This window comes from Lagenorhynchus albirostris, chromosome 14 (assembly GCF_949774975.1).
Source record: "Lagenorhynchus albirostris chromosome 14, mLagAlb1.1, whole genome shotgun sequence".
Taxonomy (NCBI): Eukaryota; Metazoa; Chordata; class Mammalia; order Artiodactyla; family Delphinidae; genus Lagenorhynchus; species Lagenorhynchus albirostris.
Genome location: NC_083108.1, coordinates 42,498,034 through 42,523,748, shown reverse-complemented (window position 1 = coordinate 42,523,748; position 25,715 = coordinate 42,498,034). Strand labels below are relative to the sequence as shown.

General features: G+C 37.9%; 1 protein-coding gene across 1 annotated transcript; it reads right to left on the bottom strand.

The window, feature by feature from the left end:
* Nucleotides 1-22,297, bottom strand: LOC132532195 (desmocollin-1-like). Its single transcript, XM_060170504.1, is given in 11 exon segments — nt 1-247; nt 1,349-1,603; nt 2,328-2,449; nt 7,626-7,763; nt 8,421-8,495; nt 8,498-8,684; nt 10,038-10,203; nt 11,581-11,720; nt 17,422-17,624; nt 19,169-19,253; nt 22,235-22,297. Coding segments are annotated over 11 exon segments (1,632 nt in total). The 3' UTR covers nt 1-49.
* Between the last annotated feature and the right edge of the window lie 3,418 nt (nt 22,298-25,715).

The window sequence follows — 25,715 nt, the reverse complement described above, 5'->3', positions numbered from 1 at the left end:
ATAAACTCCTACATATGCATCGTAGATGTTACTCTATTAAAAGGCACACTTATTTCTTTACACGTGTCTTTGCTAGGGTCCTAAATTTGGGTTCCAGATGATCTAGAAACTCAAACCCCTCTTCTTCCTGCGGATCCCTGTAGCAGCCAACGGAGCCAGCCACAGACTCTTTTCTTTCATAGTTATAGGAGTGAACGTAGTCTTCAGAATGTTTATGCTCCTTGTCTTTTCCTCACAGATACACCTTCTGTTTTGAAAAAGCACATTTTATTATTTTTAAAAAAACACCTAAACATATTAGCATAAAAATAATGTCTTTGATTTACCTTTTACTGTTTAATTTTTAATCAGAGTGTGTCCTCTAATGGATTCCTACATATAAAAAATGCATGTGGGGGCTTCCCTGGTGGCGCAGTGGTTGAGAGTCCGCCTGCTGATGCAGGGGACACGGGTTCGTGCCCCGGTCCGGGAAGATCCCACATGCTGCGGAGCGGCTGGGCCCATGAGCCATGGCCGCTGAGCCTGCACGTCCAGAGCCTGTGCTCCGCAACAGGAGAGGCCACAACAGTGAGAGGCCCACGTACCGCCAAAAAAAAAAAAAAAAAAAAAAAAGCACATGATTGGTCTGTATTATATTCATTATTAAAACATAGCAAATATATAAATGCTCCTACTGAAGACATTGACAAAAACAAAAGCTCCACATACATCACATAACTAGTTTACAATTTCCCATTTAAACATGAGATTGTATAACTGAAATGTATCTCTGCAACTTTTTCACATATTTGGGGGAAACCAAAATAAGCTATGATTCTTATGTTTATACACTATTATATACCTCTAATAATATAGTACATTAACTGGCTAATATTAGTCTATGTTGATTGATCTGAGCATAAAACAAGGAGCTAAAACCCCTCATAAAAGCTTAACAATCTATCTGGTTGATGGCGATAGGATTTCATAACCACATGGAGGATTCAACATACTAAAAATATTTATAATTTGTGATCTGCACAGTACTCCATAACAAATATTTCATTCTAGGTGATTTTCCTGGCAACTTTTAGGGAAGAAGCTATCAGTTTTTTTCCACGTCCTAAAGTATAAAATGCCTACATATGCCACTCCTAGATCAAGTTTTGTAAACCTTATTTTAAACATTGAACTTTACAAGATCGTTTTTCTCTTTGGGTTTGGACCTATCATCCATCTATCTCTATGATAATTCAACATGAAAAGGTGATGAGCTCCAGATGTATGAGGAGGAAACCTTTGGGGAAATCCTGATTTATAAGTAGTGTTTACTTTCATGTAATATGAACTTGAAGACACTGGCACTTACTTCGCCAAGCCGAGGTTGGGCGAAGCTGTGTCATTCATTGTATGTGTATCTGCTGGTGTTCGTCACTCCTTGTCCTACACCCTTGACAGATTCCAAGGTCTGATGTCTGCCTCCTTTGATGGGGTCCAGAGTGTAGCAGCCTTTGACCACCCCAAAACTTTGATGTGTTTTGACTCCCTGGCCACCAAGTGTGCTAACAGACATTCTTGTGTCACAGATGTTGGATTTCTGTGTGGGGAGTCTAATATTTGCTTCCTAAAATGAATAAATCAAATTGAAACTAACAATTTTCTTTCATTTATTTCCCACCATGGGCAAATCACTTACCTGCTGTGCCTCTCTGTTCCCCATGCATGAAATCAGGATAATAATAGTACCCGTATCATAGGTGTTATAGGTTAAATTGTATCCCTTCCCCCCAACAAAATTCATATGTTGAAGTCCTAACCCTCAGTGCCTAGAATGTGGTCTTATTTGAAGATAGGGTCATTATAGATGTAACTAGTTAAATTAAGATAAGGTCATACTCAATTAAGGTGGGTCCCTAATCCAAAAGGGAAAAGTTGGACACAGACACACACACATACAGAATGCCATATGAAGACTTGATTTATGCTGTCACAAGCCAAGGAACTATCAGAAGCTAGGAGAGAGGACTGGAACAGAATCCTAGCACCTTCAGAGGGAGATGGTTCTGTGAATACCTTGATCTCTTAATTTCTAGCCTTCAGAACTGTGAGACAATAAGTTTCAATTGTTTAAGTTACTCAGTTTGCGGCACTTTGTTATTGCAGCCCTAGGAAACTAATACATATAGAATTATGAAGTTTAAGTGAATTAATACATGCAGGGCACTTGGAGCTCTGCTTGGCATAATAAGTGCTCAGTAAGCGTTAGCTGTTATTATTATTACTATTTTACATAATGATCAACTGTCGTCATTGAACCACCATACAAACCAAAGTGAAATCTGATTTACCATCACTTCTTCTCCGGGTGCTTCAGTATTTGATACAATTAAGTTTTGCTTGGCTACATCTTCTGGAAAACATTTCTTTACTGTACTCTTAGCAGTAACACAGATATATGTAAACAAAATACCTAAAAAATAAAAATATATAAGTAAAATAGCATTTTTTCATGCTAGTATATATTAAATCATTTGAATCATTTGATTTATTTTAAAGTTTCTTCAGAGAACTTTTAAAAATCTGTTCCTAAATTGAGATCTCTTTGGGTCATAAAATTTTAAACAGAATATTAACAAATGTATTAGCATACAGACCAGCTCTGTCTTAGTGAGGTTATGTTATTAGGCTAAATAAGATACAAATCAATAAAAAGGAAGAAAGATGAAGTGAACATAGTTTATTAATAGCTCTCTTCCCAGGTTCAGAATTAAATGCTTTCCTTATTTCCTCACACTGAAATAGTAACTTCATTTGATTGGAATTTAAGCTAGTATTATTTGTATTTAAAATCCACACAGAACAACTCAAAGATCTTAGAATCACAAAACAAAGAACATTAGTCATAAATCAAACAGGAAAGGCAATTATGTAAAATCAGTGTCTGGCTTTGAAAGTGTACATCAAGTGCTAAGAGGAATATCCAGTTTAACCTGAAACACAAATCAATGAACACAGACAAAGTAAAGACTATGGGAAAAGTTTGTAAATGCAAATAGGCTGTATGTAGTCAAATAGATTGTTAAAAATAGAAAGAAGGGGGGAAGGAAGGGAAAAGGAGCAAACACAGGAAAGAAGAGAGAGAGGAAGAGAGGGAAGGAGGAAGGAAGGGGAGAAGCCTGGGTAATGATTTCCATCACTTTTGCATCTCCAAAAACCAGTTTGCAGAATGCAAAATCTTAGCATTCTTTGCATCCTTTTCCTCAGTGGCTCACCATATGACCATTTCCCCCACGTTGGAGCCTTATTAAGATGTATGCTAAATCACTTCATTAATATACATTAATAACGTTGAGCATAAACATCTAAGTAAATTTTGAAGCTACTCTTTTCACTAACTCTTTTTGTGCATTCACTACATGAAAGTGACTGGTTGAGAGACTAAGTAGTTACTGATAATAGTTGCTACTGATATAAGTAGTTACTGATAATAGTTGAAGATTGTGAAAAGGTAATTGAGTGTGTATGTTTGTCTACTTCTAAACCTTATTTTAAATTAAGCACATAAGCAAATACCAAGTATAGGTGAGTAAGGAATGTCATAATCTTGGAGCTAGAAAGTACATCTTGGGTTAACTAAAATCTAAACTTACTTGTCAACAATAGGGACTCTGAAATGCCAGAGTTCCCCATTATTTAAGTTTCCAGGAACTGGAAGTTCACTGTTATGAATCAGCCCACTCCATGTACAGAACTCTTTAATTAACCACTAGAAAGTTTTCAGGTTCTTTCTTATCAAGCTATAATACACCTCCTAATCATTTCCAATTTTTTCATGGGTTATTTTGGACTATACACAAAATGTTTACCTCTTCCACATGACAACCCTGAAATATTTATTTTAAGAAAATTCTTCTTACAGCCGAATATAACAAAGCATTTGTAAACTTTTGAACTCAAGTTTCTATAATACATGAAAACTAATTGTTCCAGGTGCCTATTATGCACCTGAACTTGCAAAGCTCTTGGTAGTGAAATTCACAACCTGGACCTGGAGATTCACAGGGCTCTCAAACAACAGAGGAATGACAAATATCAGTACGTACATGAAGCAAACATGCCAAGATCTCGGCCAGATGCTTGGTAGAAAAGATATTTAGCAATGATAAGGGTCCTTGTATGAAAATGAGTTCAGAGTCTAGCTAGAGGAAAAGAACGTACACGAGAAACAATGAGAGCACCCTTTTATAGAGAAGACACATCACCTGTGATAATTACGATATTATTCCCAGGGAAGGAGGGCATAAAAGGTGTTCATAGAAGAACTGAACAGGGACTTCCCTGGTGGTGCAGTGGTTAAGAGTCCGCCTGCCAGTGCAGGGGACATGGATTCGAGCCCTGGTCTGGGAGGATCCCATATGCGGCGGAGCAGCTAGGCCCGTGCGCCACAAGTACTGAGCCTGCATGCCGCAACTACTGAAGCCCGCACACCTAGAGCCCGTGCTCTGCAACAAAAGAAGCCCCCGCGATGAGAAGCTCGTGCACCACAGCAAAGAGTAGCTCCCACTCACTGCCAACTAGAGAACGCCCGTGTGAAGACTGAACAAAGACTAGTGAGAGCTACCACAGAAGATATCGCTGCCATTCATTTGAAGAAGCAAAGGGACCTGAATTTCAAACAGGAGGGGCAGTCTAATTCTAGGTGGAAGGTGTATAAAACGGTGCTTTCTAGAGTGAAAGCAGGGAAACCAGCCTTACTGACAAAAAAATTGACACAAAAAATACAAGGAAATAAACTGGATTCTAAGAAAGCTGGAATACCTAGATCATCATCATAAAATATTTATGAGTATCAAGACTAAACATTCATTTGGAAATATAAGTACTTACTTATATATTTGGCCCTTGGAAGCATATATTAAATGGATTAAAGTTCAAATAAACAAAATCCTTTATGACACCATATGGTCTTCCATTAACATTTATAGCACCCTTATCTTTACTTCTTGAGCACATCCAGGTTATCCATGGGCCTGGGACATAGACTCACAAAGTTTAGATTTGACATTTCATTTCTTTGTGCTATGATCACTGTATTTAAAGACATTCTTTTGTCACCAAAAGACCAAGTTAATTTCTTATATCTCTGTTTTCCATATTTTCCTTCTCTCCAAAAAGTACTTCATTTTCTATCACCAAGCTTCTGCATTTCCGTGAAGTTTCCTCGCTTTATCCTTTAATCTGGGTGGGCAACTCTTTAACTGATTTCCACTTCTCATGATATGCATACATTCTTTGATGGGGAAAATTTTCATACCAGGGAATCTGTTATGAGAACATAATAATCCCTCAACTGATATTGTGTGAAAATTTGACCTTGTCTTATGAATCCTAATTTTCATGGCCTAGTACTTGGAACTTAAAAGACAATCAACATTTGTGGAATAAGTGAGTAAATATAAATCCTTGTTTGACATCATAATTGTGTTCCTGAACCATTCAGATTTCACTTTTGCTTATACAGAAGCAGCAAATCACCAGGATTATAAAGGAGTGGCAATGTTAACTATATTTCTCAGTTAATGTTTTCCCCATTCTTTAGTAGATTTTTTTTCCTACTTATACTGAAAGAATTACATTAAAAGATTGTGTGAGAATTATCAAGAGGAAAGGAAGATCATATGCACATGATTAAGTAATAATATTCAAATTGAGGTTTTCTTTCAGGTTTTGAAACCTAAAAATTTTTGGCTTATGGGCATAGTTCTTTCAAACTGCTTGGTCATCTCACTAATTATGATGTGCAACAGACCATTTCCATCCCAGGGTAACAGGAATAGACCAAGGCTGAGAGAGGAAGTAAGGAAAAAGCCTGAATGGGACACATGTAGATAAACTGGCTTGCCCTTCCTCTATAAAACATAAGCAGCAGTATCTTCATTAGCTTAACCTTTGTCTCTCATCAGAGAATCTATTTTTTTCATAGATGTGACTTTTAGTGTAAAGCTATAGAAAAAAGTATGGGTATAATATATGAGAAAACATCTGTCTTTATCTTATTATCAAAATATCAAGGGGCAAAATGAATAAACATGAAACATTTCATGACTTACTTTCAACTTTTGTTTATTTCCGTGAGATTTGATATGTGTTTGTTCATACACTCGCCCATTCCTTCTAAAGAAATTCAGTGATTCTATAGAAAAAGACCACAACATTGCTGTTCCAACTTGTTTGTTTTGAACATCTAGTGTATAAAAATATGCTAACCATAAAAATAATGGAAACCATCTTGGATTAAGCAGATAGTCAAGAACATAGGCTCTGTCATAAAAGCCCAAGTTCATTCACCTTTATCATCAATGGAAATTTACCCCAAATGAGTGAGTGTGTAATTGGTGTGGTGGAATGCCATATTGTAACTTCTATTTATATTTTTTATCATCTTCTTTTAATATCTATTTTTATGATATATACATTAGCATAGCAGTATATGTATATAAATAAACACACTAGTAAATATATGGGAGTGGTTATGGACTGGTCTCAGCCTATCAATAACCAAGGTTGTAGCTGAACTGACCCTTATGGTTCCTCTTATGATTGCAAGATGCCCTAAGTAATAATGATCAGGAAACATTGAAAAAAAAAAAAAAGGTTTATTACTTACAAGTCCTGGAAATTACATGGCACACTTGGGGCCACAGAGCAATTGTAAATTTGTGGGGAATGGACGGGGTGGGGCAAGGGGAGTGACACCTGGGATTCTTCTTTTATTGAGGTGGAGGCTGGGGCCTTGTGTTTCACAGGCTAACTCTTAATTTAAAACACAAGAGCAGGAATTTAAAGCACAGGGAGAGATAAAACCAGCAGCCCAAATGGTGAGTTACTGAAATCAACCAAGATCTCTAAAACAAAGGAGCCTGGGGAGATGGGGTAGGGGTCAGCCTGGCTTTTCATCTAGTTCTGTGGTTAGCAATGTGTTTATTTGAGATATCAATCAAAGCTTAAGTCAGGCACTTGCATTACAAAAAGAGAAGCCAACTGACAGGGCATACACTGCAAAGGTTCATATTCAAAAATGATTTACTGCTTGGAGGATATATTCAAAAGAGTTTTGAGATCTCTACATTAGGACATTTGAAGGACATTTCTTCACAAAACAGGTTCTAGAATTAACCTTGGAGAATGATTGCAAACCTCAGCAAAAGACGTTAAAAATCATTGTTTGACCATTTATTTAGGAAATAGGATAAATGTTTTATTCCCCAGTAAGAGAGACTCAGAACAAATCTATCTGAATCCAACTGTTGAAGGTGGGCTGAATCCCTCCAGCAAGTTCAAATCAGAATAATCTAAATCCGTACTCCTGAGAAAAATAGGGATCCTTGATGATGCCACTAGGTCCATGGAAGAAGTCAAATAATATGAACCTCGAAACTGGGACTTGGCCCATTCACCACCTCCTAGTTTTGCATTAGTGATGCACTGGGACCTAAACTGGGTGTTTTCCAAGCAATTAATCAATCATAATGCAAACATTTTTTGCATTAAATTTTGATCTGGAAACAAACAAATTTAAATTTAGCTCCAAGATTTCCTAAAATATGTCCTATATTTATATTTTATTTCTAGAAAATTGCACTCACCTGCATCCATTGCAATCACGGAAACATTGTATTGGTTGTCTTTTACAAATGTTGATTTTCTATCTAGAACTTTTACAGTTTTCAAGTCACCAGTGTATTCATTAATTTCAAACCAGTTATCTTCATCTCTGTTTTTTTCTTTTTTACATCTTTATTGGGGTATAATTGCTTTACAATGGTGTGTTAGTTTCTGCTTTATAACAAAGTGAATCAGTTATACATATACATATGTTCCCATATCTCTTCCCTCTTGCATCTTCCTCCCTCCCACCCTCCCTATCCCACCTCTCCAGGCGGTCACAAAGCACTGAGCTGATATCCCTGTGCTATGCGGCTGCTTCCCACTAGCTATCTACCTTATGTTTGGTAGTGTATATATGTCCATGCCTCTCTTGCGCTTTGTCACAGCTCACCCTTCCCCCTCCCTGTATCCTCAAGTCCATTCTCTAGTAGGTCTGTGTCTTTATTCCTGTCTTACCCCTAGGTTCTTCATGACATTTTTCTTTTTCTTAAATTCCATATATATGTGTTAGCATACGGTATTTGTCTCTCTCTTTCTGACTTACTTCATTCTGTATGACAGACTCTAGGTCTATCCACCTCATTACAAATAGCTCAATTTCGTTTCTTTTTATGGCTTACCTTCTTATACATAGTTTTTAGAAATCAAATGTAAATGCTCAAACCAAAGAGTGGACATAATCTCAAAATCTGTCATCCTAATAATACATAGAATGTTCCCAAATTTGAAATCAATTATCATCACAAATAAAAAGAAGGAAATTTTGAAAATACATTACCTTAAGCCCTCAGCAGTGCTGCTGTCCGGATCCACCGCTTCGTATCCAAGGAGTGTTGTGCCCACGGGAGGCCATCTTTACTCTTAATAACTTTTACTGGTGGTTGGCATTTGGGGCCCTCATCATGGTCTTTAACTTTAACAGTGACAGTTGTAATGCACATAGTAGGAGTTTGTGAGTTTGCTGCTTTAGAGAATTGTGCTTCGTTAAGTACACCAATTTGCAAAACCATTTGGCGATGTACTTCATAGTTCAATGACTGTTCGATAAACATACCAAAATGAGTCTATATATATATATATATATATATATACACATATATATAGAAGACATAACTATGATTCCAAGTTTTAGCACGAAAGGGAAAATCATTTTTATGTATAAAATGTTACCAAAAGTTGTTGCTAATGTATTAACGACGAATAATTAGCTTCCTATAGTGACAAACACTATCAAATGCAAAATTGTTGATTTTTAAGATTCAACAAATTTTTCTTCTCACTTTCCTTTGGAAAGGTCCTGCTTTCATTTTTTTTTTTATTACAAGTTTAAATACTAATAGAAATACAGAATAAGTGTTTAAATAAATTCAAATGGACTATTTCTCATTATTTTATTATTATCAAATGGGATAACAGTGATAACTAAATTAGCAAAAGTCCCTCTAAGCTAAGTATATAAAATAATTAGATAGACTGTAACCAAGCAGGACCCTATGGGGCCTTCCCAGGGCAGAATTCTCCCCCATATACTCTGCTTTAGCTCCTTTCTGTAGTACCTAGATAATAGTATCTGATGTACACTTCCTGAGTTGTTTTAAAGATGTGAAAAGCCCCCACCAAATGGAAGATGTTAACTACTTGATGACCATGAGCTCATAGCCCACAGGCCTAAGGACTGATAATGTTAACCCCTATGACACCACCCTATTACCTCACCATCAACCAATCAGAGAATTGTGCAGGAGCTGATCACATACTCTGGGATGCCCCTCCCTCACCTTGCCTTTACAAATGGTTTGCTAAAATCCTTAGGGGAGTTTGGAGGTTTTGAGCACAAGCCACCTGTTCTCCTTGTATTGGCACCTTTTCAGTAAAGCTGCACTTTCCTTCACTACAACCTGGTGTCAGTAGATTGGCTTTACTGCCAGCGGGCGAGCGGGCCTGAGCTTGGTTCGGTGATAAGACTACTAGGACATGAGATTTGGCTATAATGGAGCAGTTACTCTGAGTATCTGAGTCAAAAGATATAATCATATTATCTAGCAGCACCTTTTCAAAGTATATTATATATGGATTTGTTAGTTCATGAACTGAGTAACTAGAAAGAATCCCAAAACAATAAATGACTAGAGACTAAAATCTATCAAAATAACAAAAAAAGAAAGAAAGAAATCTAGAAAAAAGTCCAAAAATATTTTTAAAAGAAATTTAAAAAGAGAAAGGAAAAACAAGCAATATTATAATTAAAGGACAGTTTCTAAAAATTTTATAAGGAACGCAAAATTTATGCATATCACTTCTAAGAAAATACTTACTGTAACTTCTTTGGGAGTTCATGATCAGTTTACACATAGTTTAGTGACTGAGAAATTAATTAAGCAATTCATTACTTCTCTATCCAGTAAACGTGTAGTTGTGGTGATGATGTTTGGATGTACGGAGAAATGCTTTGGATTGTCTGGAATTTGCTGTAAGATTTTATATTTCAGACAAGTATGTAGAGTATCAGGTTCATCGAGGTCTATGGCAGTCACTTTTCCCACTGAAGTTCCCGTTAAATAAATCCAATACTGTCAACAACTTAAAATAGCGATATAATTGAATTACAAACAAAAATAAAATCAAGGCATTGCTGTGGCATATTCTCCCAAAAAACCCACAAGTTGACTGATTTTACAGATAAGTGGAGAAGTATCTAAATGCTCTCCCACAACTCCAAGTTCCCCTAACCTGGAAACTTCAATTAGGTGGCTACTGTGGATAACATAATTTGTGTTCTGCATATGTGAGAACATCCACCCCACCGATGGTAACAGAGGTTCTCAAATTCTTCCTCTCAATCCAGTTCATGGGCCATTTTTTGATGGGACCTTCTCTGTATATCTTGTTTCTTTAATACCCCACTTGATAGTGTTAAAGGAAAAGCACAGTTTTGCATATAACAAAGGTTTTATGCTTTTATATTTTAATAAATGTGCTGAATTGTTAATACATATAAGACAAACATTATGCAACGGTCTGAATATCATTTGGACAAGCTTTATGGCTCAGAAATCAGATTATTGGCAATATTACTTTAGCAAACCATTTACTGTGGGAAAATAATATTAAATATGCACACAAAATAATATTAAATATGCACATAGAAACTAAGAACATATCTTGCGATTTTTGAGAATGAACTAGACTTGCTATGTCCTTTGGTTTGATGAGGCCACAATCTTGGCTGGTGAGAGCATCAAACCAGTTTAAAATTTTTTCAATTTGTTTGGGAAATAAGCTAAGTAAAGAAATGCAGGGCTTCCCTGGTGGCGCAGTGGTTGAGAGTCCGCCTGCTGATGCAGGGGACGCGGGTTCGTGCCCTGGTCCAGGAAGATCCTACATGACGCGGAGTGGCTGGGCCCGTGAGCCATGGCCGCTGAGCCTGCACGTCCGGAGCCTGTGCTCCGCAGCGGGAGAGGCCACAGCAGTAAGAGGCCCGCGTACAGCAAAAAAAAAAAAAAAAGAAATGCATACGTTGTTATAAGCCAGATCAGCATTTCCATACCATAATCTATTTCTGGGTCCTTGAAAATGTATTGCGACTTTATAAAGATTCAGATGCTCTATTGCTTTATAAATACATCTGGGACACATATGTACATGATCAAAATAGAAAATATAAACAGCCTTTGTCTGTCATTGTGGATTAATCTAACAAAGCTAGTAACTTTGTGTATCAGTTAGCTGCTTTCTACATGTGCCTAGAAAATGAGCACAAAAAGGTTTGCCTTTGAAGAGCCTATGATCTTATAAGGCTACAAAGTTTTATGTAGAATATCCATGAAAGTCAAGCATTTAAAAATGTTTTGCGTAACTGTACCTAAAACATTAATGAAGAATTCAACTGAAGTAAAATTCTCATGTTTTTCCTAAGATGTGAACTTACCGGTTTGGCAATTCTCAGGCACACTAAAGACAGTCACTTTGTCTTCAAAATATGAGGCATTATCGTTATCATCTTCAACTTTGAATAGTAAGGGGAGTGTGTACTCAGGTGCATAACCGTCCACAGTAGTTGCATAGGCGTAGATCTGAAAGGTAGACAAACACCCTCAGCTAATTCTTGAATAACAATTAGGCACAAAATTAAACCTAGCGGTTGGGGAAATATGTAATATTTAAAAAAATCATTGGCAAAGGCCTATGTAACTAAGAACTTATGCAACAGAGAGACAACACAGCAGCACAGACTATGCCTGCCCTATGGCTTCAATCCTTTCTCATTATTCTCTCACCAAGTACCATGCACTCCAGCTGAAGGAGGCTACTCTGTTCCCTGAATTAACTGCATGCAGTTCTGCTTGTTAGAATGCATGTAGACTTCCCCTAGTCATGCTAATAACAAGTATTTTTTTCTAAAGTTTATACAAAATATGATTCTAGTTATTTTTAGATTTATATACACATATAAATATCAACTATTTCTGGGTGACTCGATTGTGTTCTTTTCTCTACCTGTATTTTCTCATTTTTCTATCAGTAATATGTATTTCTTGTGTAGTAAAAATGCTAATAAAATCATATATATATATATATATATATATATTCCAAACTCTATCTCAAAATGATATATCTTGGTCCCAAATGTGAGGATTTAATGCCCTTTTTCTTTAAATACCATAAAATATTTCTGAAGTTTTCTGGTAAATGGTTGAGTTAAACAGATTTTCTTCACTGACAGGAACAACTAAACCTGCCCAAAGTGAAGTCTGTGTTAACTCAGTTCTTCACCACAACTAGCCTTCCTGATTTCCCTACCTTAACCATTTTCTAAAATGAACCAGGATTAAAGTCTCAGGTATCTAATTCCTCCCCCTCTTTAGCCTTATATTAGTCAGTTGCCAGGTTCTAGAGATTACAGCATTTCTGTGTCTCTGTCATTCACTTCTCTTTTCTATTCTCAATGCCATTATCCTCATGTGACTCCAAATGTATCCTATCAACTTTCCTATTGTATCCTACACATGTGTCCTACCAACTTTCCTACAGTTGTCCTAACTGACCTTCTCCAAACTATGTAGCCCTCAGGAGTCAGATTCATTTCCACAAAGCACAATTTTAATCATGATATTAGCTAATCAGACTTTTCAGTGATCTTCCTATCATCTACCAGAGTAACACAAAATCCTCACTGTTGTGTGGAAAGGAAACATTTCATCTTCACATGCTAACCTGGAAGGGAAGAAATTTCCACTCCAATCTCTAGGACAGAAGGTTTTGAAATAACCATTCATGTTCTCTCTGTTCCCTTTTTCACTTTTCCCCAAACAACCTCCAGCTGGGCTTTTTCAGTAATAAACTTATACTTTGATTTCTGTCAGTCTGATCCCTGTATCTTAATAAATTCTGCACTCAGGGATACAGGAGTGTATTGTCACCACTTCACCACCACCACCATCACCACTACCACCACACTATTCAGCCTTCCTATCAATCTCTCCCTCTCCCCTCATATTTGATGTAATTTTTTCTTCCTTTAACTGCTGTCATTTTGAGAGTTTTGGCTAGAGAAAACTATGTAATTGTTTTATATCCCTATTAGTTTCCAATTGTCCTCAGGGGTGAAACCTGAGACTTCGGATATTTGTGTGACTAAAGCACCTAACACAGTGCCTTACATTGGGTAATTCACCAATAAATAGCTTGTTGCATTCAATTCCATCCATCTTTTTTTTCTTAGGAAAATAAACCACCCCTTAAGTTTGCCCTCTGTAAAAACTGTTGTAAACATTCTATGGGACCACTTGTAATGAATTCTTCTACTTCATCACGTTGGTATTAAAACATCTCCCTAGCTAACCTAAGTCCATCCTGCTGTAATTTACACTAATTTTTGCTAGTTTTTCTCTTCAATGGAAATGATCATCTACTTCTTGCTGTATAATCACTTGTAGTTTAAAATAGGTCCTGATGCTCAACTACAAATAAATATCATTATTCCACATTCCACTGATTTTCAGATGTAGTGATTTTGTTTCTGGTACTATTTCAGGTACTAGTTTGATTTTTTACTATTAATGTGCTGAGCATCTCCAAAATAAATAAAAATTCAAATAATTATTGTAAAGATGATTTAAACTAGAAATGCAGCCGAACTTTAAACCACAGCCTGGATCCCTAGGAGAATCCAGTAATATTCATATGATAAAGGAACTAACTATAAATATTTTCATAATTAGTCACTAAAGCAGCAGTTTCAGAAAGCTCAGTACAACTAATGGTTTTGCAGTCTAGTTCCCATTATTCTATATGAAAAGCAATAATAATATATTTAAATATTGTTACAATACCTATAAATAGAATACTATACTTTAGTAGAATTAGTCATATTTTTAGCTAAGTTAGAAGAGTATTATTTAAATTTCTTGTGTCTACTATTGTGATATTTCCCCCTTGAATTCTTCTGTAGCTTGAAGAACCTCATCTCTTTTAGCCCTTTTGCCCTATAATTTGCCTTTATCTCTGTAATTGCTCTCATCTTTGGGAATGTGTAAACAGTTGTCAGCAGAAGTTGGGGCTTGAATTTACCCTTGTAGAGAGGGGTATTGAGTGTAGACTGGGCAGAGGAAGGGCGAGAGCAGTGACACCAAAGCTGAGTGTGTACAGAATGTAACTAACAACATGAATTTAAAGACAATGGATAGACTTGTGTGTCTGGAAAAGAAATCATATGTTACAAGATAGTAAGGCTCTGGCTGGATAGGTAAGAAGGGACCAGATTGAGCTGATTTTTCCCTATAAACCTATAAAAGGTACAGACTTTCCTCAAAATTCAAAGAGGAAGAGTGTTTGCAGCTGCTTTCTTTCATAAAATAACTTGGAATTATTGAAGAAAATTCACTTCTTATACAACTCTTCTTTAAAAAACTTGCAAAAGGGCCTTATATAAATCCCTAAAAGACTAGATGCATTGAATGGTTTAAAACAAATTCCTTCAACTGCAATAATGGTGTGACTCATCCAGAAAAGTCTTTACCGCCAAAATTAAACAATACAACATGTGGCAATAGAGCAAATGGGAGCACAGTAATGATATGTATTGAATTAGACCCTGTTCCCAATAATCAAGGAAATCTAATTATTTCGAACAACAATAATTTATTAACACTTAACATTCAAATAGGTTAGATAAAAGCAAAGAATTGGAAAATCCCATCAAAAGCCCCAGTCTTGAGGACAAAATTCTAGAATATGTGCATTATTTGATCTCTGCCATTGGAATATTTTTAGAGAGCTTTACTGTTTATATGGTGATTTTGCCAGCATTATGGCATTTAATGATCACAACAGCTCTGAGGTAGATAAGACAACAATTCACAGCCCATAACACAGAGAAGAAAACAGATTCTTGAAGTTGTGACTTGTCCAAGACTAAAAGCAAAAGTGGCAGATACTGAAGATCCACTAATTTCCAGAGAAATAAGCTTTCCAGTAAAAAACAGTAAATGAAACTGATTTGATAGAAAAGCAAAGACATACTATTTTGATTTTAACCTCTACGTTGACAGAGAAGGCTTCTATTCCACATTGTCTCAAGAGATTTTACAACTTGCTCCATGTTTACATCTGGTTGTTATACTTTATGAATTTTGTTGATTTGCAGTTGGTGTTTCTTAATGTCAATTCAATCTTAAGCATGTTAATGGAAACTAGAGAAACACAAGTAATTCTGAAGGAAAATTACTCAAAAGGCCAACTTTGAGCAAAAATTCCAAACTATTTTATTCCTTTGTCCTTTAAAAGACGTCAAAAAATTGTGAAGTAACTTTTTAATTTTGTTTTATTTTATTTTATTTTAGGCCACACCGTATGGCTCTTGGGATCTTAGTTTCCTGACCATATATATCCCCTCAGCAGCGAAAGTGCAGTGTCCTAACCCCTGGACCGCCAGGGAATTCCCAGTAGCTTATTTAAATTATAAACTATTCTCTTTCCCTTCCCTCTTGCAATGATCTTAATAAGAAGCCAAAAGAGACAGCAGATTGACCAGTGAGAAGCAGCTAAAGACCTCAAAAATCCATAAACAGTATGTTATCAGCAGAATAAGAAATGAAGTGTACATCACAACGTACAGAGCAGGCAGCTTTCTTTCTCCACAAGAATGACTGCTAGTGTTAGAGCTTTTCTTCCTATGAAGAAGCTATAAAAGCAGCAGAAAACTTATATATTTACATGTGCGTGTATGTAAATATACATATTTATCAATTATTTATTTGGCTTTTTGATAAAAAGGTCAAAATGTTTAAAGTGAAGAAATATAGCATTGCTTATCATTCTAGATACTATGATTTTCACATACATAGTAACGTGAAGAAAATAAGTAACGATTGTATATAACAATATCATGGATAATGCCCAAACAATTTCTGTTTTTCATAAGTTCTGTTTTTTATCAATAAGACACACACACACACACACACACACACACACACACACACACACGGAGTAAGAACCAGTTTCACCTATTTCCTGATTTAATCACTTGTCACTTAACCAACCAGAACTTTACAGGGTTTTGGTGAAAGATGCTATCTTGAGAAATATTGACCCGCCTAAAAAGAGATAATCCACTTACAAATATTAAAGAATTGATTTTATTTTACTAGAAGTGGGATGATGAAAATTTGTTAAAATACTAGCTACTGTGCAAAGCACTTGTATACCTATATAAAGACCCACAGGGGGGCTTCCCTGGTGGCGCAGTGGTTGAGAGTCCGCCTGCCAATGCAGGGGACACGGGTTCGTGCCCCGGTCCGGGAAGATCCCACATGCCGCGGAGCGGCTGGGCCCGTGAGCCATGGGCGCTGAGCCTGAGCGTCCGGAGCCTGTGCTCCGCAACCGGAGAGGCCGCAACAGCGAGAGGCCCGCGTACCACAAAAAAAAAAAAAAAAAAAAAAAAAAGACACACAGGTCAGCGTGTGTTCCAGCATATTTTATTTTATGTGATATGGAGACTCTTTACAATTTGGACATAAAATAATATTTTGTAAGCCTTATTCTAAATGTATAACAAATGTAAAGTACATGTAATATGTAAGCATATTCTAAATTTGATGAAGACTTCTTGTAATCAAAACAAATTTAGCTGGGAAAGTCTCTTATAAATCGAATCCCTTATTAATAAATCATCTCATAAGACCAGATTCATTGTGCAGAGTTTGCTTAAAGTGAGATTTATGTGAATTCCAGCAACTTTCTCCCTTCCCACTCTCTGGTTACCACCACTCACTGCAAGAAGACGAGCTTAGAGTCAGAACATTCAAACCAATCCGGTGGACTGGCCCTACTGCATTCTCTGAAGAGAGGGACCTCATAGAATGTTCTATTAAGATGGGAATAAACTGTAGATGGTCTCATCTCCTCTTTAAAGAGAGACTCAAATCCATAGTTACTTGGGAGAAAGCCACTCAGGGTGGAGCACCACATCTCCAGCCAGAATCAATCTTCACTGACCCACCTTGCCTTGTTCTGCAGGTAGGTCGCTCTCATTGCCACACCTGAAAACATCTGATATTCTGACTTTGCTCCCTGGGTACTGCGTTGTTCATTTTTACACCAGTTGTAAATAGCCCTATTATTCCTTAAAACCGTCTAGTCTTTATGTATGTTAATTATAAGTGGAATAGACAAACAAGTGAGCATTCAAGAGTAGTAATTTTAGCACAGAAGGAAACAGATGAGATGAAGGGCTCTTGTGAGCAGATTATTGTGCTTAAGTCTTGCCTAATATACCTTCCTTCCTCCTGCTTCCAGTACAATTTCTATCTCCTTCTGTTCCTGTCTCTGAGTGTCTGAAAGCAAAATGGAAAAATTCTTCTTTTCAGAAGACAAAATGAGGTTATGTGCTGTGTAAGTGGAGCCGTCTTCTAGAATGCTGAAGTCAGGACCACTTGACTGAATTAGGCTGGCCGACCGGAGACACTCCTTCAGATTCACTGCAGGGAAGAAATGTCACTGTAATTTGTAAAGTGAAACAAGAATAGAACAAGTTTTACAGGAATGACAACCTCCAGTTAGTGCATGAGAAGCAAAAAGGGGGAGGTTACGCTTGGAATGCATGGAATAATTACTATTCTAAAACTTAGAGGCCATGAAAATTAAGTAATTAAACTGATGGAGTCACCGTTTCCACTGCTTTCATCATTTAAATATTTTTAATGTCACTGGATTTATTGTTTCCACTTTAACTCGTGTATATGTACAAATGTGTTGTTTTCTATTATATGTAGTAAACTGTATGATGTCAGATTTTGAAATTGTTTGCGATAATCTGTGATAGTTAAAACTATCTTGCAAAAAATAAGAAAACTGGTCTATACTTAAGTAATATTTCTCAGTAATACTGCAAGTACTAATTCCATAAAACCTTTTGGAGGCTTAATAAACCCCAAGCTTAATAATGCTTAGTGGTTGTATCAAAATATTTCCTTTACTGATTCATATTTAATATATTTACCATATTTACTATGTGTCTTTAGAGTATAGACTGTGTACCATTTAAGTGCTTTTAAAAGATACAAGGAGGGGCTTCCCTGGTGGCGCAGTGGTTGAGAGTCTGTCTGCCAATGCAGGGGACACAGGTTCGAGCCCTGGTCTGGGAGGATCCCACATGCCCAGTTGACATGCCCACATGTCAACTGGGCCCGTGAGCCACAACTACTGAGCCTGCGCGTCTGGAGCCTGTGCTCCGCAACGAGAGGCCGCGACAGTGAGAGGCCCGCACACCACGATGAAGAGTGGCCCCCGCTCGCCACAACTGGAGAAAGCCCTCACACAGAAACGAAGACCCAACACAGCCAAAAATAATAATTAAAAAAAAAAAAGAAAAAAGATATAAGGGATTAATTCAAAACCTCAAAGCACTGGGCAAAGTATATAGAAGTATACCACTTCTGTATACAAGGTGTGTTTTTCTTGATGTAAACTTAAGGCTAATGAAAAACACTGATGAAAGGAATGTTACCCCTGGACTCAGAACAACCAACCCATGCCTCAGGTATGGCTGTGATAGTAAGACTACTTAAATTTTTATTTGACTTTCTGAAGCTATTCTATGAAATAGATCACATAAATTCTTGATGGTTACTTGGTCATTGTAATCAAACTCAAGCATAAATTTTATTTTGGGACATTTCAATTTTGACACATCTGTTTTATATGTAATCAATTAAAGAATGTTGGAAGCAGATCAGTCATAGGAAACTAAAACATGTTTCTGGTTTTGGTGCCTCTCTTTGTTTGTACTAAACTAAGATAATTTAGTCCTCTGATGCTTGCTAATTTTTCTGGCAAGAAAAGTATACAGCTAACTTGGTACTTTGTTTCTAACCACTACCAAAAAACAAGTAGTTTATCTTTCATTTCATGTCGAATTTTAATGCAAGTAGCTACCATATGGCTTTTATCCCAAACTTTACAAGAGCAGCTGGAAGCTAAATGTAGTAGTTAAAACTACGAAATTCGTAACATGGTTTCTCACCTTTGCCTACAAGTGCTTCAGCCTGAAGATGAGAAGGAACTTGAAGAGAAATAGTCTGACAGGCACTGCAAAATAATATTAAAACCTCAAAAGAAGGAAAAAAATCAGGAATTACATTTGATCACAAACTTTCGCATTACAGTTTTGTCTTCTTGATAAAAGTATTGTCAATTCAGAAACAAATTAATCTTCCAATCCCTCAATATTTTTTGTATTCATTTTAAAAGGAAACAGCAAAGAAAGTGGCTTTAGGGACACAACAGTCATTTAATATCAATGAAAAAATTAAAATGAATAGAGTTCTTAGAACCAGAATTCTATTGCATCCTTTCAAGAAAAGGTGTTACAAACCATTGACTCTATATAGAGTTTATCATCTCTAAAACCATTTGTAAATGTCATTCTGATTTCTTAGCATGAAGAAAGTACTTAACTCTGGAATACAATAATCACATATTTGTACACAAATCATCATTTTCACAGCCCCAAGCAATTTGACCTGTAGTTAAATCGAGAAAATATTCGAGGATATTTTTAACCGCCTGAAGACCAACGTCCATAAATATTCACTGATCTCAAATTACTCCTTAGACTGTCTTTGCATAAACTTCAAAGTCTAAATGATATCATTCACAAAACTAGTCTAAAAAGAAATACATTTCAAAATTTAGAGAGTAGACTTCAACAGGGTAAAGATTTTTTTTTTTTTTTTTTTTTTTTTTGGCTGTACGCGGGCCTCTTACTGTTGTGACCTCTCCCGCTGCGGAGCACAGGCTCCGGACGCGCAGGCTCAGCGGCCATGGCTCACGGGCCCAGCCGCTCCGGGGTATGTGGGATCTTCCCGGACCGGGGCAGGAACCCGTGTCCCATGCATCGGCAGGCGGACTCTCAACCACTGTGCCACCAGGGAAGCCCCAGGGTAAAGATTTTTTAATTAAATTCAAGACACAAATATTGCTTTAAAAAGCTATATACCTAACTCAAGGAAAGAAGACAGAGACTATCTGAAAAATAAGAGAAAAGCTATCAGTTTAAAAGTGAATGTAAGTTCAAAACCTATTTTACTTATTTTTCTTGGCATTTTCTGTTTATTTGCTTCTTCTACTGTTTTTCCAAATGACAGTTTTGTTATTATTTAAATATAAAACAGAGCTAGGACAGGGCTTCCTTGGTGGCGCAGTGGTTAAGAATACGCCTGCCAATGCAGGGGACACGGGTTCAAGCCCTGGTCCAGGAAGATCCCACATGCCGCGGAGCAACTAAGCTTGTGTGCCACAACTACTGAGCCTGTGCTCTAGAACCCGAGAGCCACAACTACTGAGCCTGCGTGCCACAACTACTGAAGCCCACGTGCCTAGAGCCTGTGTCCGCAACAAGAGAAGCCACCGCAATGAGAAGCCCGCGCACCGCAGCAAAGACTAGCCCCCACTCGCCCCAACTAGGGAAAGCCCGCGTGCAGCAACGAAGACCCAATGCAACCAAAAATAATAAATAAAATAAATAAATTAAAAAAAGAAAAGATTAAGAAAAAACCCGTCTTGACCAATACAGATACTAATTAAGATGCAATTAAAAAAATAGAGCTAGAACAGATAGGTCAATTTTATAACCAATTTTTCTCTGAGGACATATTTCTAGAGTTATGGGACCCACTATCTGGGAGAAGGAAAGAAAACCATCAGCCATATTATGGATGTATATTCCTTTTCTAACTCAACCCAAGTTTACTGGCTATATGGTGTCAGCCTATTTAAACAGTCTGTAATTTTACAATAACTCAGGCAGATAATACTAAAAACTGGAATTTAAAAAGTTGCATTTGTATTCTGCTTTAAATAACCACTTTTTAAAAAATGAGTCTTGGGCTTCCCTGGTGGTGCAGTGGTTGAGAGTCTGCCTGCCGATGCAGGGGACGCGGGTTCATGCCCTGGTCCAGGAAGATCCCACATGCCGTGGAGCAGCTAGGCCCGTGAGCCATGGCCACTGAGCCTGTGCTCCGCAATGGGAGAGGCCACAACAGTGAGAGGCCCGCGTACTGCAAAAAAAGAAAATAAAAAATGAGTCTTATTTCTTGACTTATAATATTTTTATTCCTTTTTTTAAAAATAATGATTACTTGTTTTTATTATAAATTTATTTATTTTTGGCTGCATTGGGTCTTCGTTGCTGCACGCGGGCTTTCTCTAGTTGTGGCTAGCGGGGGCTACTCTTTGTTGCGGTGTGCAGGCTTCTCATTGCGGTGGCTTCTCTCGTTGCAGACCACAGGCTCTAGGCACACAGGCTTCAGTAGTTGTGGCTTGTGGGCTCTAGAGCACAGGCTCAGTAGTTGTGGTGCATGGGCTTGGTTGCTCCGCAGCACGTGGGATCATCCTGGACCAGAGCTTGAACCCATGTCCCCTGCATTGGCAGGTGGATTCTTAACCACTGCGCCACCAGGGAAGTCCCAATGTTTTCATTCTTAATACCAGGGAATGAAGTACACAGTTACAAAGTTATTAAAAACCTAAGTGGAAGCCAAGTTTCTGTATTTTTTCAAGACTGTCATATTTTTCTTTATTATTTTTTTTCAAGTTAAACACCTTGCTTGAACTAAGAGCTCTGCCCTTCTTTTAGCCCTTCCTGGGTAAAATTAAGAAAGTCCTGGATATTTCACCTCTCCACCCAGAATCCTTTTCCTCTTCTAGCAGCTCAGTGGAACTAAGTATGTTAAATAAGTACAGCTTATTTACTAGTAGCAAAAGCAAACCTCAGAACTTCCTGGGTCAAATGGCTGAGGAGTGAATTCATTCCATCACTCCTTAGAAAAACACTACAGCAAGACTGAACAGGGGATTCCCTTGAAAAACTAACAGGTTGGCAGTGGAAACTCGAAGAGCAACCAAACACCTGCCATCCCGGGTCACAAGTCTCTCAACTCTTCCTTGAATTTTTCTCAGATCTGTTTTTGTTCTCCCAGTCTGCCTTCTCAGCCTTCCACTACCACTCTACTCTCTTTCAAGCCCAGACTAAAGGAGGGAAACGCACAGTAACATGCTTGAACTCCCTAATCCTTTGCTTGTTACTCACCAGGAAAGAGAAAAGGAGCTGCTTAGAGAATATGCTCTCTGGGGCAGTGGAGGCCACAGCCATCAGAAGCTGTCCCAATGGTCACGGGTGGTGGCTGGATACCAGGGAAGCTTGGGATGCACAGGGTGGCGTCAGCAGATTCCCGACAGCTGGATATTCTGCTGCCACCTTGACGTGGATGAGCTTGATTTGGAGCAGAGTCAGGAGGCAAGTGGTAAAAATGACAGGAGGAGGAGCCCCAGAACAATTGCTTTCCTCCTATTCTCAGGTCAGTCCTCCTCCTTCAATTCAATTACCTCGGAATGGAAAGAGGTTTTCCTAGAAGTGGGGAGGGTGGGGTACCACTAGCTCTTCCTCACAGCTTTCAAAATTTCTACTGCCACTTGGCACATAGGCAGAAGCAACAGGGAGCACCCTCAATCCTCAGCCTTCCTCCCTTGCCCCCCATATTAATGCTCTGAAGTCCTCCCTGGCTATTACCCACTCCCATGTCCTCCCCTCCTTCTTGGCCTTGTTAACCTGTCTTGGCCCTGGGTACAAACATAGATTGTGTGTGCACAAACTCCACTCAAAGAAGTGATGCCTCCTCAGCTGCCATTGGCAAATCGGGAATACACAGCCTGCAGTCACATCTATCAGAAGTTATCTCCCCATCTAAGCATTTTGGTGTAGTCTGTCACACCTAGCACTGCAGTTCTGCCCGAGGTCTGGCGCTCTGGTCCACAGCAGCAACTTCACAGATGTGTTGTGTCTACTCCTTATTATTGTCTGCATGCTGTGGTTTGATTCTCTAGATGTCACAGGAATTTCCTACAGTGCATATTGAAGTTATACAAGTAAGTGAATAAGGAAATATCTGGGGGCTTCCCTGGTGGCGCAGTGGTTGTGAGTCCGCCTGCCGATGCAAGGGACACGGGTTCGTGTCCCGGTCCGGGAAGATCTCACATGCCGTGGAGCGGCTGGGCCCATGAGCTGCAAAAAAAAAAGGCCACAACAGTGAGAGGCCTGCGTACCGCAAAAAAAAAAAAAAAGAAAAAAAGAAATAGCTGGGATATAATTTTCTTATTGCAGTCCTTAAAATTTTTAAAATTCAGTTTACTTAAACTAAAAAAGGAAAAACCCAGTTCACCCATTTCTCCCACCATTTCCCATCCCCTGCTTCTTCTTTTAAATCACCAATCTATTCTCTGTATCTTTGAGCTTGGCTTTTTATTTATTTATTTTTTCTTAGATTCCACATGTGAGTGAGATCATGGGTATTTCAGCTATTTTTATAGCTGAATAATATTCCATTGCATATATATACCATAGTTTCTTCATCCATTCATTCACTGATGGGCACTTAGGTTGATTCCATATCTTGGTTATTGTAAATAATGCTGCAATGGACACAGAGGTGCATATATCTTTTCAAATTAGTGTTTTCATTTTCCTTGGATAAATACCCATAAGTGGAATGGCTGGATATGGTAGTTCTATTTTTACTTTTTTGAGGAAGCTCCATACCGTTTTCCATAGTGGTTGTACCAATTTACATTCCCACCAACAGTGCACAAGTGTTCCTTTTCTCCACATCCTCACCAACATTTGTTATTTCTTGTCTTTTTGATGGTAGCCACTCTAACAGGTGTGAGGTGATATCTCATTGTGGTTTTGATTTGCATTTCCCTGTTGATTAGTGATATTGAGCATCTTTTCATGTACCTACTGACCATCTGCACATCTTCTTTGGAGAAATGTCTATTCAGATCTTCTGTCCATTTTTAAATTGGATTGTTTGCTTTTCTGCTATTGAGTTGTATGAATTCTTTATATGTTTTGGATATTAGCCCCTTATCAGGTATATGACTTGCAACTGTTTTCTCCCATTCAGTAGTTTGCCTTTTCATTTTGTTGATAGTTTCCTTTGCTATGCAGAAGCTTTTTAATTTATATAGTTCCGCTTGCTTGTATTTGCTTTTGTTGTTTTTGCTTTTGGATTAGATTCAAAAAATCAAGGCCAAGATTTATTTCAAGGAGCTTACCACCTATGTTTTCTTTTAGGACTTTATGGTTTCAAGTCTTATGTTTAAGTCTTACTCATTTTGAGTTTTTGTGTATGAAGACTGTGGTCCTGTCTCATTTTTTTGTATTTGGCTCTCCAGTTTTTCTAGCACCATTTATTGAAGAAACTCTCCTTTCCCCATTGTATATCTTTGGCTCCTTTGTCATAAATTAACTGACCATATATGTGTAGGTTTATTTCTGGGCTGTTTATTCTGTTCCATTGATCTATGTGTCTGTTTTTATGCCAGTACCAGAATTTTTTTTAAAAAAAATGATATTAGGAGGTACTTCTCATAGACTGCATCCTGGTCAGGGCCCTCCTTGTCCTCATTGAGGAGGTAGTGCCCCTTGGCCGACATTTTCCACCCTTGGCACACCCTCCCAGCAGTCCACTAAGGAAACCCCAAGGCCTGGGGAGCTTCTGTCTGCCCCTGTGCACCCAGGCCTCTGGCCTCTCCAAGCCTGGCAGGAGGGGCTGAGGATGCACCCCCTCAGCCTGTAGCTCCACAGACACACAGGCCTGCACTGCTCCAGCTGCCAGGCCTTACTCATTGCATCACTGGACTCTTCCTTTGCATCCTTTGCATCCAGGCTCAGCTGACCAGACATGTGGGTCCTCAGCTCTGCTTCTGCTGCTCCACTCTGCTTCTGCTCCTGCAACCATCACCCGAGTGCAATACCATGCTATTTTAATTACTCTAGCTTTGTAATAGAGTTTGAAAGCAGAAACCATGATGCTTCCAGCTTTGTTCTTTCTCAAGACTGCTTTGGCTATTCTGGGCCTTTTGTGGTTCCATACAAATTTTAGGACTATTTGTTCTATTTCTGTGAAAAATACTATTGAAATATAAATATTAATTCTTTTCTTACTGCATTCTTTTTATTACTCATGAGGAGATTTTTTTCTTGAATATCTTTATTCAAGAACACCTACGATCTAAGACCAACTCTTTTTAAAATCACTCCATTCATCCAAATTACTTGTACATTGCATGCAGGATATCCTAGTGTAAAAGTACATTACTCCATCGAGCTAAGTTTTGTAAACACTAATGACCCTTGCAATGGAGACTTTAGAATCATTTCTCCTATCACAACTCAATGAGTTCAATATCAGTCTCACACAACAGCAGTGATGGAACTTAGGAAAGGAGGGTAGATATTTTCAAATGGTAATTGTTTAATTTGGGTTATAGAAAGGGAACTAAAATTCATATTTAGGGAATTCCCTGGCGGTCCAGTGGTTAGGGCTCCACACTTTCACTGCCAAGGATGTGAGTTCAATCCCTGGTCGGGTAACTAAGATCCCCACAAGCCACGTGATGTGGCCAATGAATAAATGAATGAATAAGCAAATAAATAATAAAATTCTTATTTAATGAGCCACTGTTAAGAATCAGAAACCATGACAGACATTTCACTGAATCCTCCCAAA